The 19,834-nt window shown below is 36.2% G+C and overlaps 1 protein-coding gene across 1 annotated transcript in view; it reads right to left on the bottom strand.

Annotated features, from left to right (window-relative positions):
* Positions 1-19,834, bottom strand: part of LOC127367310 (sialoadhesin-like) — a 104,460-nt gene that overhangs the window by 72,642 nt on the left and 11,984 nt on the right. Inside the window, exons 5-7 of the mRNA XM_051407064.1 lie at positions 19,336-19,677; positions 19,001-19,184; positions 10,172-10,299 (exon numbers count right to left, since the gene is read on the bottom strand). Coding sequence (XP_051263024.1) covers positions 10,172-10,299; positions 19,001-19,184; positions 19,336-19,677 — 654 coding nt within the window. The remainder of the gene's footprint in view (positions 1-10,171; positions 10,300-19,000; positions 19,185-19,335; positions 19,678-19,834) is intronic.

Raw genomic sequence — 19,834 nt, 5'->3', positions numbered from 1 at the left:
CTAGAATCTTAGCGCTATACCTTTATTCATAAAATAATCCAAAATGAAGACTGTAAAGATTTTTTCAAGATAAATAAAATTGTTCACCCATCAAATGTATTTAGTGCACCATGTATCAAAGATACTGCTGTTCTGTGGTGTGAATGCCTAACTAACAGTGTGTAGATATAGGTTTTAATAGTTTTATAGTTATTGATCCAAATATGAATGAACTTTAACTCACTCTGCAGCAGACAGCCAATGAGAAGGAGAGTCAGAGCTGCAGCCATCTTTGTGTGTCAGGAGAGGCAGAAACTCTGGAGATTACACATGGAACAATTCACATCTTTAGTACATTTCATCCCTCATTAATTTTTACAGTAGGGTTCACCTGGAAGCCAGTATTTAATTTAATATTTGCGGAGGTTGCAGACAAAGAAACGTTTTGCAATCCGGATCTGTTTCTTCATTTCATGAGGTCACGGTGACACAGCACATCTATTTATCATTCGTAGAGGAATAAGGGGACGTATAACTGCATTCCTTTAAAAACTATAATTGAACAGTTAAATTAATCAATACTTCAATCAAGGTCTAATCAATACCCACCCTTTGTAACATTCAGTTCAGTGCTACAACATGCTGCTTTGGTTAAAAAAGACGTAGAAAATTAATAGATAATAAAAATGAAAAACAGGAAGCTATGCTGTTTTGTGAAAGGAAAAAAATGACAAACATACTATGTCTTTTTTTTCAGTTTATTTACAAAGTTACAATTTATTTGAGAGAATTAGTTTCAACATTCTTAAACCACAATCGGACGATTTTGCCACCTTTCACATATTTAGTGTCTTTTCTTTTTTCTACCTTTGAAATTTTGCACTGTAATTGTTGAGAGCAAAGTAACCTCATGTTTATATTTTTTGAATTTTATAGTACATTTAAAAAAATGTTGCTTATGTAATATGTGTCATGTAGAAGTTATGATGACTTACATTGTCTTCAGGTCTTCCAGGTAGACAGAGCAAAGATGTATAGAGAAGTGAAGTTCCTTCAAAGTTGTGCTGCTGTTTCCAACAGAATGCAAGAATTAACTTTAAAATGAGGAAGTCACAAAAGTGCAGATTCATGTAACAATGAAGTGTACTTTTTCTTACTTACTATGGGAAACATATATAGCTTACAAATTATTATAAATAAGTTTATGAATAAATATTTAATTGTAATTGTTTCAAGAAATGTTTTTTAACAGTCACACGTCAGATAAGGGAGGCAGACACAGTCATATGCACACAGACATTTTATCATCTAATTGAGTCGAGTTCAGTTCAGTATGTATGAACCTTTTTTTATTGAATGTCATATTGAATGTTCATTCAGTTCAGTGATAGCTGATGCAGTCGTTTGCTGTGTTGTTAACGTACATGGTCTCTATATGTATGTATTGTATGTAAAAGACAAATTTACAACCAAAAATATAACAGAGTGCAAAATAAAACCACCACACACTCAAATGAGCACAAAGTTAAGTGAATACCTCTGTGATCCAGTTTCACCAATAATTAAGCAGTATAACCCCTTCAAAGCTACTATCTCTACAGTGCTATTTACATTACATTGTGCTCATGTTATTGTACTCACCTATTGTAGCAAATAGGGGTTCAGACACACTGATAATTCTAGTTTGATATTCCAAATAGTATTACAACAAGTCCACTATCGACAGGTAGACAACATTTGTCTGAGCCTTCTAAAACAGTTTAAAATTACAAATTACAATAAACAAATGTATGGTTGAAGTTATGTAACAATTGTGGTCATGCTTTAAAAGACAATTACTGTTTGGAACAGGGAACAAACAGGAAATGAACAATGGTCTAATATTTTGTTCAGAAATATTTCAGTGTCATTGTCAAACAATCAACAAAGCACTCAGTGGATGTTGACACCGTCTGTTTCTGAGACTCATCTCTTCGATCCAGTGTCCTGTAAATCCTGTCCTCTTATTCATGAGAAAGACATGTATGTGTCACGACCTAAGACACAATTCTGGTGGACTCAAATGCATGACTCAGGGACTGACGAAGATGTACAAAAGGGGTATTTATTGTTTATTTATTGTTGAAAAAAAAAAAAAACAAAAGGCGCTCACAACAAGGAGGATAAAATTGCAAAATGAAAAACCTGCTGGAACACAACAAACCTTAATCAAAACATGAAAAGACAAACTCTGAAAAAGACAAAGGGAGACAAGGACTATTTATACCAGGTGTAAGTGAAAACAGGTGAAAACAATCAGGGGCAGGGCAGAAAATTACAAAGAAGGGAAAATCACACAAAGGGAGGGAGTCAGGGTCTGAAATGTGAGGGAAAAGGTGAGTACAAAATAAAACAGGAAGGACTAAATATGAAACACTAAACATGAACATGACTAAAATTAACACACTTGACGAGACACAACAGTATGTATACCATACATATGTATACCAACAAACATGAAAACCTCAGTACCTAAAAATACCATATAGAATAATAACCTTTCTGTTGAAGTTTAAAACATTTCTACAAAAGCGAGCATTCGAAGATTCATATAGAAAGTATTTATTTACATTACATTGTATAGTTGTTCAATGTTAGATAATTGATACATAAACACTGATATCACTAAGTGGAAGTTTAAGGCACTGCAGGAGAGAGCAAGGTGATGAAGGATGAGCTTTTGCCTCAGTATAAGATATACAATAAATCATTAAGCAATGTTATGTGATAATCATCAAGCTCATCATCAGTGGAAGTAGAGGGAGTCATCTTGGAGTTTGGGCAATGACATCATACTCTGGAGATGTGTCTCTACGATCCAAAGACATGTAAGTCATGTCCTCTTCTTTTGGCTTCACACTCTTTCTTCCTTTCCTTTGAGGAGAAAGAAAAATAGAAATATATATTCAATATTTTCTAAAAACAGCAGTGCTATTCATCAGCAGAGCTTTTATAAAAATATATAATCCACTGTAATAACATACATACCAAAGGAACACCACGTAGATTGTGTACAAGACGTTGACACTGAGAGAGACACCGGCAACAGCCAAGAGAAGAATTCCACTGTACGGTCCACAATGTTGCTGAAGAGCTGTCACAAGAAACAACAATAATTCTCTACATATCATATCCTTACAATATGCATATGGGCAGTTGTAAGCTAAATAAATAAATTAATAAAATAAAATGTCAAGAAATCCTAATAGTTTCCAACTAATTAATAGTACTTGTATTAACTATGACAAACCGTGACTTTCTGCAGATGTTTGAAGCTCATAAAATTGCTGACTGTCATAGAATTTTCTTATAAATTAATTTGGCTTTCGACCTTTATGTGTGTTTTGACTTCCTATGTGGTCACACGCCTGAGGCACGCTTGTAACAGTCATTTTAAAAATAAATACAATTAATATCAAGATACTGATATCAAAAGAACGGTTGGAAGTTGTAATTGAAGACTATCATAATGCAAAGAGCTGTGGTAAGGCCTTAATATGGTGCAAACACTCAAGGTAAGACACCATGGCCCATGATTATAAATAAATTTATAGACACAATGTCACATTTACTCTGCAGTAAGAAATTGATTCATAAAATGTTGCCTGGGTTTAGGTAACGAAAAACAGTTGTACTCACACTGAACGTCTATTTGACTGATGTTGGATTGTCCAGCTCCAAGATCATTTTCAGCCTTGCAGAAAAAAGGACCACTGACTTCAGAAGCTTTAATGTTTAAAACACGTCCGGTCCCAATAAAAGTCTCCTGGCCTCCATCAGCTCTGTACCAGGTGTAGGTCCTTACTGCTGGGTTGGCAGTACTACTGCATGTCAGAGTCACAGTGCTGTCTTCTGGTACTGGACCAGAGGGACTGACTGACACTGTGGTATGTTTGGGTGAATCTGAAACATAAATGATTACAATTATGGAACATTATTTTTTTAATGGGTGTAATTTGATATTATATTCATGAAGTCATGAAATAATAAAGTGAGATTATGTCACTATTTTCTTCTAAAGTTATAGTGCCGACACCGTTTTTGTAAATGATGACCCTGGAGTGCAAATACCTGAATAATACAACAAGGTCACTAGTATTTCCTATCACTAGTACTTAACAAGTTAAAGAGGGGAGACACCATTAAATGATTGACTAGCTTGTATTAACATGTGTGTGATATTGGAGACTGAAAAGTATTAACTAGTAAGGTGGAATGCAAAAATAAATTTTTTGATAACAACACAGTGGTGCTAAAGTTGGACATTTTACAATCCTAAACATACCTTAAATATCTAAATTAGCCAATTAATGAAAACATATTATTATATGCAAATCAGTGTACTGCATACAGCTCGACCTATCAGAGTATATAGAGCATTTTAAGTTTGAAATTTGATACTTACACTGAACGTCTATTTGACTGATGTTGGATCGTCCAGCTCCAAGATCATTTTCAGCCTTGCAGAAAAAAGGACCACTGACTTCAGAAGCTTTAATGTTTAAAACACGTCCGGTCCCAATAAAAGTCTCCTGGCCTCCATCAGCTCTGTACCAGGTGTAGTTCCTTACTGCTGGGTTGGCAGTACTACTGCATGTCAGAGTCACAGTGCTGTCTTCTGGTACTGGACCAGAGGGACTGACTGACACTGTGGTGTGTTTGGGTAAATCTGAAAAAATAATAATTAGTGTCATTCATAGGTGGTATGTAATCTGATATTTGGAATGAAATAAAGTCATGTGTCATGTTTTATGCGCATCCTTTTAGGTTAAATGCATTCCAGATAAAAAAAATGTTTTTTTACTTTTGTGAGGAGGATCCTACCAACTCCACTTTGATTCATCAACAAAGGATAAAGCTTGTTAGTTATCAACAACAGCAGCTGGCAATATTTCTGTTTCTATACTTCCACCCACTTATTGGACTGTTTTGAAGCCTATATGAATTAATTTCTTAATTGTAATGCATAAGCATTGCATGGAGACTGCTGTTTTCCAAAGTAATAGATGTCACATTTAAACTAGCAAGCTGCAACTAATGATTATTTTCAATTTTCAGTTAGTCTTTCGATACTTTTACAATCGATCATTAATCATTAATCGTTGAGTCTGTAAAATGTTGGAAATCTGTAAAAAATAATATCCATTACAGTTAATGTGTTACGTGTCTTCCAAAAAAACTGTTCTCAGAAAATCAATTTACAATGGAATAAAACAGAATTGAGCAAGTCCTCATATTTTGAGAACAGGGAACTTTTACTTGTTTACATGTCTTTTTGAAAAAAAAAAAAAAAACATGAATGATTAATCACCTGTCAACATTGATCAATTCTATTCAATTCAATTTTATTTGTATAGCGCCAATTCATAACAGAAGTTATCTCAGGACACTTTTCAAATAGAGCAGGTCTAGACCGAACTCTTTATAACATTAATTACAGAGACCCAACAGTACCACCATGAGCAAGCACTTGGCGACAAGGGCAAGGAAAAACTGCCTGTTAAAAGGCAGAAACCTAGGACAGATCCTTCAGCTCTAGGTGGGTGGTCGTCTGTCTCGACCAGTTGGGGTGAAAGAGAGAGACAGACAGACAGACAGACAGACAGACAGACAGACGCACAGTAACAACAGTATTGGTAATGGCAATCTAGCAGGACCATGGCAGGAGGCTCCACCAGAATCCATAAGAACCTGCGAGACGAGAAAGCACAAGAACTCCGGGGAAGAAGTAAAGTTAGTAACATGCATTAATGGAACATGAATGCAGAAAGAGAGACGATGAGAGGAGCTCAGTGCACCATGGGAAATCCCCTTGATAGTCTAGGCCTATAGTAGCATAACTAAGGGATGGTTCAGGGCTCACCTGATCGTCTTAAGCCTACTCTTGAATGTGGTGAGGGTGTCTGCCTCGCGAACCACAACTGGAAGCTGGTTCCACAGGAGAGGAGCTTGGTAACTGAAGGCTCTGGCCTATAGGAAAGTAGCCCAGCATTCAGAGAACGTAGTGTTCTAGTGGGGTAATAGGGTACTATGAGCTCTTTAAGATATGAAGGGGCCTGACCATGAAGAGCTTTATAGGTGGGGAGGAGGATTTGAAATTCTATTCTACATTTTACAGGGAGCCAGTGCAGAGAAGCTAGTACAGGAGAGATGTGATCTCTTTTCCTAGTTCCTGTCAGTACTCGTGCTGCAGGGTTCTGAATTAATTGGAGCATTTTAATGGACTTATTGGTGCAACCTAATAATAAAGAGTTGCAGTAATCCAGCCTTGAAGTAACAAATGCATGGATTACTTTTTCTGCATCTGTCTGTGATAGTATGTGTCTAATTTTTGTAATATTACGTAAATTAAACAAGGCAGTCCTGGAGGTTTGCTTTATGTGGGAGTTAAATGACAAATCCTGATCAAAGATAACTCCAAGATTCCTGACAGTGGTGCTAGAGGCCAAGTTAATGCCATCTAGAGTAACTATATCTTTAGACAGTGAGTCCCTAAGGTTTTTGGGGCCAAGAACAAGAATTTCGTTTTTTTCTGAGATTAACATCAGAAAATTGCTGCTCATCCAGGATTTTATGTCCTTAAGACATGTTTGTAATTTAGATAATTGATTAATTTCATCGGGCTTGATCGATAGCATCTGCATAACAGTGAAAGTTAATGGAGTGATTCCTAATAATGTTGCCTAAAGGGAGCATATATAAAGTAAATAGTATTGGTCCAAGTACAGAACCTTGTGGAACTCCATGACTGACTGTAGTATTTATTGAAGATTCATCGTTAACATGTACATAATGCGAACGATCTGATAAATATGACTTAAACCAGCTTAGTGCGGTTCCTTTAATGCCTTGAGCATCAAGCTCAAGTCTCTGTAAAAGAATATTATGGTCAATGGTGTCAAATGCAGCACTAAGATCTAATAATACAAATACAGAGACATCATTGTCAGAAGCAATCAGAAGGTCATTTTTAACTTTAACCAGAGCTGTCTCTGTGCTATGAAGAACTCTAAATCCTGACTGAAAATCCTCAAATAAACTATTGTTATGTAGAAAGTCACGCAACTCTTTGACGACTACCTTCTCCAGAATCTTAGAGAGGAAGGGGAGGTTAGAAATCGGTCTATAGTTGGCTAAAACCCCTAGGTCAAGAGTGGGCTTTTTAAGAAGGGGTTTAATTACAGCTACTTTAAAGGACTGTGGTACATATCCTGATAATAAAGAAAGATTAATCATATCCAGTAAAGAAGTGCCAATTAAGGGAACAACTTCTTTAAGCAGCCAGCCTAGTTGGGATCGGGTTTAATAGACAGGTTGATGGCTTCGATGAAGAAATTATTAAAGTTAACTGATGAAGATCGATAGCAGAAAAACAGTCTAAATATATATCTAAGTTTACATTAGTAAAAATCCCTGAACTTGGAGAGCCACTGATAACTGTTGATGGCAGTTGGTGATTAATTTTCTCTCTAATAGTAATAATTTTATTATAAAAGAAGCTCATGAAGTCATTGCTACTTAAGGTTATGGGGATATGTGGCTCAATATAGTTGTGGCTCTCTGTCAGCCTGGCTACAGTGCTACAGTACAGGGTTAAATTTTAAGATTATCTTGCCAAATTGAGTGATAATAACTGATAATTTGGAAGAGTGCCATTTCCTTTCAGATTTCCTAGCTATTTGCTTTAACTGGCGGGTTTGGTGGTTGTACCACGGTGCTCGTTTCCTATGTTTTAATAATTTCCTTTTTATAGGAGCGATAGAGTCTAATGTTGATCGTAGTGAGCCTAAAGCACTATCGACAAGATTATCAATTTCAGAGGGACTAAAGTCGTTATAGGACTCTGTTAAATTCAGACATGGCATTGAATTAAACACTGAAGGAATCTCCTCCTTAAATTTAGCTACAGCACTGCCAGATAGACATCTGCTGTAGGAAGTTTTGCGTAATGGCTTATACTCTAATAATATGAATTCAAAAGTTATTAAATAATGGTCAGATAGGAAAGGATTATGTGGGAAGACTATTTAATGTTCAATATCAATGCCATATGATAGAACAAGGTCAAGAGTGTGATTAAAACAATGAGTTGGTTTATTTACACTCTGACAGAAGCCAATTGAGTCTATTAATGATATAAATGCATTACTAAGGCTGTCATTGTTAACATCCACATGGATATTAAAATCACCTACAATAATTACTTTATCTGATTTAACGACTAAACTTGATAAAAAATCGGAGAATTCAGAAATAAAATCAGAGTACGGTCCAGGAGCGCGGTACACTATAACAAATAGAACTGGCTGCAGTGTTTTCCAGTTTGGGTGAAAAAGACTAAGAACAAGGCTTTCAAATGAATTATCAGCCGGTGCCTCGAGGAATGTGAGTATTAATATGACTGGGGGTGGATTCATTTAGGCTAACATACTCCTCGTGGGACAACCAGGTCTCAGTAAGACAAAGTAAATCAATATCATAATCTGATATGAATTCATTCACTAAAACAGCTTTTGAAGACAGAGACCTGATATTTAACAGTCCACATTTCATTCATTTATTTTGTGCTACTGAGGAGATTTAATTTTTATTAGGTTTTTATGTTGAACTCCTCTTGTTTGTATTTCTTTAAATAATTTAGGTGGTCGGGGGACAGACACAGTCTATTTTAAATAGGATTCAATGTCGCCCGCTCTGGCCCCAGGGATACATTTAACTATGGCTTCACTAACTTCACGTTTCTGACTATGGAGCTGCCAATAACCAGAGTTGGTTCCTCAGCGGGTGTGTCGCTGAGTGGGGACAATGTAGCAGAAACATGAATGGGTTGGTGGTGAACTGTGGGCTTCAGCGTTTTATTCTTCTTTCATTCAGTCACCCAGCCTCCCTGTCTTCCCGGCTGCTCAGGATCTACCGGAGGATCTACCGGGGGGAACTACCGGAGGACGGCTAGCAGAAGCTACCTTCGTTGGGCCGCACCGGCTACTGGGGGCTGGCTAACTATAGCGGCTAAAGATATCTCCGTGGTGCGGTGCCGTTCCTCTAACTCACTAAGCCTCGCCTCCAGCGCAGTAAATAAACTACAGTTAATAAAAGAACAATTATCATTAAAGGAGGCAGAGGAATAACTAACCAACATCTGACACATGTTGCGATATTCTGTGATTTATACTCTATATATTTACCTGTATGATTATTAACTAGAATAGAAATATGTTTTCTTGTGCTTACATTGATTATGCTTACATTGATAAAGGGCTGTTAAGGGAATACTAATAACAGAAATAAAGTAATGAATATTAGATGTTTGTATGATGTGTTATAGAATTATAACTTACTAATAAATATGAATAGCAGGCACAGTATAAGGGAGAAGAGTGTGGGTAGTTGCAGATATAACATGACATTCTTTGGGAGAGATAGCGGCAAACACGGCCTCCGAGGTCAGTATCAGGAGCTCGTAAAAACAATGATAGAACACAGGACGGACTCCTTCCAGTCGTGAAAAACAACTCAGGTTTTGGCTACCCCATCAACACCATCGTTGGAGACAAGATACCAAGAGGACAAGGGGTGGAGATTATACCATCTTGTGCTATGTGTGTTATCTGCAAAAATATAAGAACTGATGTTAGAAACAAGAGGTGGCTCAGACTTCGTGAACTGGCAGACCTTGTGCATGTCATGTTAACTGTAGTTGAACCCAGAGCTCTGTAAACTTTGCACATTCTACTGGTGTTAAGAATAAAGCTGATTATTGAGTAAACTAAATCTTCTCCTATCGCTTCATTAAAAGAACACGCGAGGAATGAGTTTTTGAAATACAGAGATTCCTCAACACACACTGAGCAGGATAGTGGAGAGGCCATAGCTAACTGCTAATGCTAATGAAGCTAGAATGTATGAAAAAGTCGCTAAAAGAAGTAGTAACTCCGAGTGTTTAGGTAGAAATAGTCTACGTTTAAATGTTTAAGCGGGAAAATAACCGCTGTAACGAGAAAAACAAATTTATATTTAGTGTTCACTGACAGAGCTACAGCACCAAACAGTGTACACAGAGCAGGAAGTAAACCGGAAATGAGTCAGTACGCTTACCATAGCATTGTTGAGAACTATTTTTCTGTTGATCGACTAATGGTTAAGTACAACTCACATGAAATATCAGCTGTTAAACTTGTGCTAGCAGATGACTCAGTGCTGCCATCTTGTTTGTTGTAGACGGCAGTACAGGAGATTTCCTGTCTGTGATGGAGGTGAGAAGCAGTGAAGGTCACAACAGAGGTCTTGACTTTAGTTTTGTCCTGATTCTCCTCCAGTGTCTCCTGACTGTGACCCAGGCTGGGGGTCCATGTCAGAGTTGGAGGATGAGACAGACAGGGAGCTGGAGCAGAGCACTTCAAACTCACTGAGGTTCCCTCCTCCACCTCCAGTGTGGACGGAGTCAGAGTCGGTCTGGGAGGATCATCTGGTGGGAAGGTACATTTTGACCAGTCAGTAAAAATGTAATTCTTCTCCATTTTATATACTATATGAAAAGTGCAATTAATGGAGAACAAGGTCAAAGCAGTTCTACAAAAATAAACAACTGAAGTGTAACTAAATGGACTTTAAAACCTTACTTTATACTGAAATGTCCAACTTTTGTTGATTAAAATTATATTTCAGGCGATTGTCACATTCCACTTTGAGATAATATTTGTTGCTGTGTTCAGGTTGCATGTTGTTCAGGGTTGTGGTGCAGTCTCTTTTTGTTAAGTCTCCTGTCAAATTTCCTTTTATTGTAGACGATTGTGGATTTCTGCTGTTAAACACAACAGTCCCTTGTTCATTTTTCCACATTGCTTTACATGTTCTATCTAAGTCTGATCCAAATCTGTCCTCTATATCAAAGGAGCAGGGGATGGTCACACAGGATCCACTGAGAACTTCTATAGTTTGCGGCATAGTGACCTTAAACTCTCCACAGTGGACACCTGAAACACAAGACACAAACCTGTGAATGAGAACAAGTGAATACTACTTTACAATAAGAAGGAAATTTGACTGTTTGGTTGCCGTGCTAGAATCTTAGCACTAAACCTTTATTCATAAAATAATCCAAATTTAAACAACTTTTTTCTAGATAAAAATAAAATTGTTCACCCATCAAATGTATTTAGTGCACCATGTATCAAAGATACTGCTGTTGTGTGGTGTGAATGCCTAACTAACAGTGCGTAGATATAGGTTTTAATAGTTTTATAGTTATTTATCCAAATATGAATGAACTTTAACTCACTCTGCAGCAGACAGCCAATGAGAAGGAGAGTCAGAGCTGCAGCCATCTTTGTGTGTCAGGAGAGGCAGAAACTCTGGAGATTACACATGGAACAATTCACATCTTTAGTACATTTCATCCCTCATGAACTTTTACAGTAGGGTTCACCTGGAGGCCAGTATTTAATTTAATATTTGCGGAGGTTGCAGACAAAGAAACGTTTTGCAATCCGGATCTGTTTCTTCATTTCATGAGGTCACGGTGACACAGCACAGCTATTTATCATTCGTAGAGGAATAAGGGGACGTATTACTGCATTCCTTTAAAAACTATAATTGAACAGTTAAATTAATCAATACTTCAATCAAGGTCTAATCAATACCCACCCTTTGTAACATTCAGTTCAGTGCTACAACATGCTGCTTTGGTTAAAAAAGACGTAGAAAATTAATAGATAATAAAAATGAAAAACAGGAAGCTATGCTGTTTTGTGAAAGGAAAAAATGACAAACATACTATGTCTGTTTTTTTCAGTTTATTTACAAAGTTACAATTTATTTGAGAGAATTAGTTTCAACATTCTTAAACCACAATCGGACGATTTTGCCACCTTTCACATATTTGTGTCTTTCTCTTTTTCTACCTTTGAAATTTTGCACTGTAATTGTTGAGAGCAAAGTAACCTCATGTTTATATTTTTTGAATTTTATAGTACATTTAAAAAAATGTTGATGATGTAATATGTGTCATGTAGAAGTTATGATGACTTACATTGTCTTCAGGTCTTCCAGGTAGACAGATCAAAGATGTATAGAGAAGTGAAGTTCCTTCAAAGTTGTGCTGCTGTTTCCAACAGAATGCAAGAATTAACTTTAAAATGAGGAAGTCACAAAAGTGCAGATTCATGTAACAATGAAGTGTACTTTTTCTTACTTACTATGGGAAACATATATAGCTTACGTATTATTATAAATAAGTTTATGAATAAATATTTAATTGTAATTGTTTCAAGAAATGTTTTTTAACAGTCACACGTCAGATAAGGGAGGCAGACACAGTCATATGCACACAGACATTTTATCATCTAATTGAGTCGAGTTCAGTTCAGTATGTATGAACCTTTTTTTATTGAATGTCATATTGAATGTTCATTCAGTTCAGTGATAGCTGATGCAGTCATTTGCCGTGTTGTTAACGTACATGGTCTCTATATGTATGTATTGTATGTAAAAGACAAATTTACAACCAAAAATATAACAGAGTGCAAAATAAAACCACCACACACTCAAATGAGCACAAAGTTAAGTGAATACCTCTGTGATCCAGTTTCACCAATAATTAAGCAGTATAACCCCTTCAAAGCTACTATCTCTACAGTGCTATTTACATTACATTGTGCTCATGTTATTGTACTCACCTATTGTAGCAAATAGGGGTTCAGACACACTGATAATTCTAGTTGGATATTCAAAATAGTATTACAACAAGTCCACTATCGACAGGTAGACAACATTTGTCTGAGCCTTCTGAAACAGTTTAAAATCACAAATTACAAAAAACAAATTCATGGTTGAAGTTATGTAACAATTGTGGTCATGCTTTAAAAGACAATTACTGTTTGGACCAGGGAACAAACAGGAAATGAACAATGGTCTAATATTTTGTTCAGAAATATTTCAGTGTCATTGTCAAACAATCAACAAAGCACTCAGTGGATGTTGACACCGTCTGTTTCTGAGACTCATCTCTTCGATCCAGTGTCCTGTAAATCCTGTCCTCTTATTCATGAGAAAGACATGTATGTGTCACGACCTCAGACACAATTCTGGTGGACTCAAATGCATGACTCAGGGACTGACGAAGATGTACAAAAGGGGTATTTATTGTTTATTTATTGTTGAAAAAGAAGAAAACAAAAGGCGCTCACAACAAGGATAAAAAAAACTTCAAACAAACCTTAATCGAAACATGAAAAAACTCTGGCTGGAACACATGACAATACTTTTCACAATCTGAACAAGACAAACTGACAAAGACAAAGGGAGACAAGGACTATTTATACCAGGTGTAAGTGAAAACAGGTGAAAACAATCAGGGGCGGGGCAGAAAATTACAAAGAAGGGAAAATCACACAAAGGGAGGGAGTCAGGGTCTGAAATGTGAGGGAAAAGGTGAGTACAAAATAAAACAGGAAGGACTAAACATGAAACACTAAACATGAACATGACTAAAATTAACACACTTGACGAGACACAACAGTATGTATACCATACATATGTATACCAACAAACATGAAAACCTCAGTACCTAAAAATGACCATATAGCATAATCAATAACCTTTCTGTTGAAGTTTAAAACATTTCTACAAAAGCGAGCATTCGAAGATTCATATAGAAAGTATTTATTTACATTACATTGTATAGTTGTTCAATGTTAGATAATTGATACATAAACACTGATATCACTAAGTGGAAGTTTAAGGCACTGCAAGAGAGAGCAAGGTGATGAAGGATGAGCTTTTGCCTCAGTATCAGATATACAATAAATCATTAAGCAATGTTATGTGATAATCATCAAGCTCATCATCAGTGGAAGTAGAGGGAGTCATTTTGGAGTTTGGGCAATGACATCATACTCTGGAGATGTGTCTCTACGATCCAAAGACATGTAAGTCATCTCCTCTTCTTTTGGCTTCACACTCTTTCTTCTTTTACTTTGAGGAGAAAGAAAAATAAAAGTACATATTCAATATTTTCTAAAAACAGCAGTGCTATTCATCAGCAGAGCTTTTATAAAAATATAATCCAATGTAATAACATACATACCAAAGGAACACCACGTAGATTGTATACAAGACGTTGACACTGAGAGAGACACCAGCAACAGCCAATAGAAGAATTCCACTGTACGGTCCACAATGTTGCTGGAGACCTGTCACAAGAAACAACAATAACACTTCACATATCATATCCTTGTAATTGATGCAACAGTGGCTCAATCATCCTGGTTGGGGACTGGTTACAGTGCATCACTACTTTTATTATTATAAAAGAAAAACCTTGTCACTAAATAAACAAATGAAATAAAAGGTGAAGAAATCCTGATCATTTCCAACTAATCAATAGTACTATATGACAAACCTTGACTTTCTGCAGATGTTTGAAGAACATAAAAAGGTTGACTGGCAGATCCCAGAGAGTTGGAGCTGCGGCAGAGCAAAGTGGAAAGATCCCTCTCCTGTGGTTGATTCACAGTGATGATTATCTTCAGCCTTGTCTCATTTAGAAGCTCATTGCTGATTGCAAACTTGTCAGAGTGATTGACAGGTAAACCATCCAAATACCACTGTAAAGTGGGAGAAGGTTTTCCCACAGTCTCACAGGAACAGTTGAGCTGGTCTGCAGTTTTCATGCAATAAAATGAGGGCAGGATCTGTGGAGCAACTGTAATGAATGTAGAGAAGACAGACAAGTTAAGAATGAAGTTTGTGACAGCCCATGTGGCTTCCTTTACTGGGAGGGGTCAAAGGTATAAAATAAAATCCACTCCTTCTTAGTTTAGTCACAGATACATCCTAACTCTTATTTTCTTATAAATTATTTTGGCTTTGGACATTTGTGTGTGTTGACTCCCTCTGCTGTCACATGTCTGAGTCAAGCTTGTAATAGTCATGTTTAATCAAGTTTGCAAAAAATAAATGACAAGATGTACTGATATCACAATAACTGTAAGTTGCAAGTGAAGACAAACTTAATGCAAAGTCAATCATTTTCCACATTGAGGGTCTTTTCTGTGCTCATTTGTGTGTCTTGTTACCACAGGAATAAAGGAATTGTTTGTAGCCATATTAACCCAGGGTTAGGTTAGTCTTACAAGTGGGTTAACTAATGACATATTTACTTATCTGTTAGTGTATTTGCCTGATTTTATCAAAGAATTGACTTCAATACTGATGAGGGCCTGTGGTAACTAAAGGGAGCCAAATGAAGTCAATAAATTGTAAAAAATATATATATATATAATTATTTAAACCAGTTAGAAACATCAGAGCATTGACTGGGAATTGGTTATTACCCAGAGTCAGTTGATGGAACAAGAAAGAACAAAGAGGTTATTTACATCGGACACAAAAGACCATATTTGAACAGTGACGGTCACGGTTCTAATCTTGCCTCATACTATTACTAGACTAAATATTAGAGACAACTCTTAGATGTAACGTACAACCTCTCATATAACTAGAGAATGTGTGTGAATGCAGACTGCTGAACGGCCTACGACAGGCTGAATTGCTGGTTTTGAAATTCTTTCAATGATGTGGAATAATGAAGAGCCGTTGAACAGTTTACGCAACACTTTTATATTGCTGGATCTAAAAGTTAAATAATATTAACAACCTGTAAAAGGTGGAAGATTTGAAGGTGTTAAAGAACTGTCGATACACTGAATCACTGGCTTCAATTTGTTGTGAGTAACTGAAGGAGTATTGTAGTTGGAAAACTGTGAAAGAGTCTAATTACTATGAATGGGACTAAAAAGTATATCTCATGAGGTTTAATATTGTTTCCAACTGAACTCCTATCACCAAAATGAGGATACTATCAATGAGACGAGAGCCTGCTGACCACATATGGTGAGATTTGTGTGTTTAGAGTAAAAAATGTTCATTATCATTTTTTGTTTTGTTTTTCACAAAGCTCTAAATCTGACCTGCTTATTTATTGCATCAATTAAGACATTTTGTTAACATCTTACTGAAGACATTGTATCAATAAATATATTAAATGATATTCTAATGGGGCACGCTGGTGAGCTACCAGGGAGCTTTGGGGAAAAAAAATACAAAATAAAATAAAGATAATGAATAAATGACTAAATAGAATCTTTAGATAAACTGAATTGTGCCTGGGTTTTACTCATGCAATACTTACACAGAACATCTATTTGACTGATGTTGGATCGTCCAGCTCCAAGATCATTTTCAGCCTTGCAGAAAAAAGGACCACTGACTTCAGAAGCTTTAATGTTTAAAACACGTCCGGTCCCAATAAAAGTCTCCTGGCCTCCATCAGCTCTGTACCAGGTGTAGTTCCTTACTGCTGGGTTGGCAGTACTACTGCATGTCAGAGTCACAGTGCTGTCTTCTGGTACTGGACCAGAGGGACTGACTGACACTGTGGTGTGTTTGGGTGAATCTGAAAAATAAATGACAACATTTATGGAACTATTATTTATAATATTTATAGGTGTAACTTGATCTGATATGTTTCGTGAAATAATTAAGGTAGATTGTGTCACAATTTTTCTTTTGAAGTTTTGGTGCCAACACCTTTTGTAACTGATGACCCTAGAGTGCAAACACCTGAATAATACAACATGGTCAGTAGTATTTTCTGTCATCACTAGTACTTAACAAGTTAAAGAGGAGAGACACCATTAAATGACTGACTAGCTTGTATTAACATGTGTGTGATATTGGAGACTGAAAAGGATTAACTAGTAAGGTGGAATGCAGATGTTACCCACATTGAAATGTGATAAATAGAAGTAATTGATTAAAATGCATAAATAAGTTAATTCATACAAATACATTCATGTAAGAATCAATTAATAATTGTTTAACTTTAATTGAATGGAAACAGTTAAAAGTATGGCTGTAAGAAAATGTCATGAACTTCCCTTTTAAGAGACTTGCTGCTGTTTGTTGCCATAGCAACAAGGAGAGTGGAGCAGAGAGGAGATAAATTAAAGAGAGAAAATATTTTAATGAAAAGTTGATTTAGAAGCTGAAAAGTAACACCTGCCTGGTCGGGGATTCATGAGGATTTTATATTAGTAAACCACAACGGTTTTTGGTGAGTTTCAATTATTTTCGTTGAAGCTTTGTTGCAGTATATTAAACGCTAGCGAAGAGCTAACAGTTGTAACTGGAAAAAAGCTATAAACATACTGTTAATCAGTTAATTAATTAGTTTGGTTTGTTAAGGAAATGAGGTATGAATGTATATTGTTTTAGTGGAAAAATGTAGAAATGTATTTTATGTAAAGCAAAGGTGTGTGGTTAATTGCATGAGGGCAGGAGAAAAGTACAGCAGTGTGAACAACGTGGCAGTAATGTTGCAATTTACAGTAATTATAAAACTTTATCCTGGTTTATGTAGTTAGAATAATAAATTTCTTTCGTGACCTGTTGGACATGTCGGTAGGACTGTTGGGGTTATTCTTTTTCCACTTTTCTCTCTTTAAACTGAGCTGAACTGAAATACAAGAGTGGAACTGAACTTGAACTGAAATTAATACTTTATTCTGTCTTCATAATTGTGAAAGTTATTATTTAAAGCATAACAGTGTAACTTGACTAAGATTTTTGAAAATGGTGTAAATATTCTTTTGTTTTCTAACTTAAAAAAAGAGTTAACACGAGATAGAAAGAAACCAAAAGTAGGTGCAACATATTAACATAAAATAAAATATAGACTTATAGACTGGTCTAACATAAAAAATCTAAACCAAATTATTTAAAATCTAGGTGAGGAAAAAAAGGGAAAGTGAGTTCTACTTTACTTTTTTGTTACCTGCAGGACTATTCACTGGTTCTAATATTTTGTTATATGTATTGTCTATGTTAAATTTCAGTAAACTGCTGGTTTTTATATTTAAAGTACCTGGTCTCTGGTTTCATTTTGTATGGTTACCCCACTCTGTTGAACCTAGAACTGGTCCAGTAGCATTAATAGAGTTGTATTAGAGTATACATGTGCTACACAAAAATATTTTTTTGATGACAACACAGTGGTGCTAAAGTTGGACATTTTAAAATCCTAAACATACCGTAAATATCTAACTTAGCCAAATAATGAAAATATATTATTAAATGTAAATCAGTGTACTGCATACAGCTAGACCTGTCAGAGTATATAGAACATTTTAAGTTTGATATTAGATACTTACACTGAACGTCTATTTGACTGATATTGGATCGTCCAGCTCCAAGATCATTTTCAGCCTTGCAGAAAAAAGGACCACTGACTTCAGAAGCTTCAATGTTTAAAACACGTCCAGTCCCAATAAAAGTCTCCTGGCCTCCATCAGCTCTGTACCAGGTGTAGGTCCTTACTGCTGGGTTGGCAGTACTACTGCATGTCAGAGTCACAGTGCTGTCTTCTGGTACTGGACCAGAGGGACTGACTGACACTGTGGTGTGTTTGGGGGAATCTGAAAAATAAATATCATTGGTATGTGTTACATTGTCAGTTATAAGTCGTAATATCTGTGTTCCCTGGAGATTGAATTAACTTTGATCATATTCATCCTGGTAAAGCATCATTGTAAAAGAAAGTTGACATCAAACAACAGCCAGCTTTCTTGCTGCACTTCCACACAACAAAATGACAAATAAATGATTTTTATTATTTAAAGGTGTAATGTAATCTGATATTTGGAAATCAAGTAATTTGTCATGTGTGCTGACCCATTTTTTATAAAATGCATTATATATAAAAATTGTCATCAAAATTACTTTTCTGCTAATCTTTTGTAGAAGATTTGACTTAAAATTGTTTCATGATGAATTAAAAAATTAACTAAAGAACTTACATGAAATATCAGCTGTTAATCTTGTGCTAACAGAAGACTCAGTGCTGCTATTTTGTTTGTTGTAGACGGCAGTACAGGAGATTTCCTGTCTGTGATGGAGGTGAGAAGCAATGAAGGTCACAACAGAGGTCTTGACTTTAGTTTTGTCCTGATTCTCCTCCAGTGTCTCCTGACTGTGACCCAGGCTGGGGGTCCATGTCAGAGTTGGAGAATGAGACAGACTGGGAGCTGGAGCAGAGCACTTCAAACTCACTGAGGTTCCCTCCTCCACCTCCAGTGTGGACGGAGTCAGAGTCGGTCTGGGAGGATCATCTGGTGGGAAGGTACATTTTGACCAGTCAGTAAAAATGTAATTCTTCTCAATTTTTTATACAATTTGCAAATTGCAATAAATACAAAACCAGGTCAAGACAGTTGTACATGAGAAATTAATGACTGAAGTGTAAATAACTTTTAAACATACGTTTGACTGTAATGTTCAACTTTTGTTCATTAAAATTTTGTGTCAGGGAATTGTTACATTCCACTCTGAGGTAATATTTGTTGCTGTGTTCAGGTTGCATGTTGTTCAGGGTTGTGGTGCAGTCTCTTTTTGTTAAGTCTCCTGTCAAATTTCCTTTTATTGTAGACGATTGTGGATTACTGCTGTCAAACACAACAGTCCCTTGATCATTTTTCCACATTGCTTTACAGGTTCCATCTAAGTTTGATCTAAAATCGGCCGTTATACAAAAGGAGCAGGGGATGGTCACAGATGATCCCTTCAGAACCTCTATAGTCTGCGGCATGATGACCTGAAACGGACCTGAAACACAAGACATAAATATTTTCATGAAGAAGAAGTGAATACTACTTTTCAGTAATGAGGAGTTTAATGTGTTGTTGTTCGTTTTGAGCCTAATGTTAGCTTTTTACTTCAGGCAATCAAATGTGCGCTTCAAAAATCATAAAAGTGGTGTTCC

Source organism: Dicentrarchus labrax, unplaced genomic scaffold, assembly GCF_905237075.1.
Source record: "Dicentrarchus labrax unplaced genomic scaffold, dlabrax2021, whole genome shotgun sequence".
Taxonomy (NCBI): domain Eukaryota; kingdom Metazoa; phylum Chordata; class Actinopteri; family Moronidae; genus Dicentrarchus; species Dicentrarchus labrax.
Note: the sequence above shows the minus strand (reverse complement) of the source record. Positions and strands in the feature narration are given on the sequence as shown.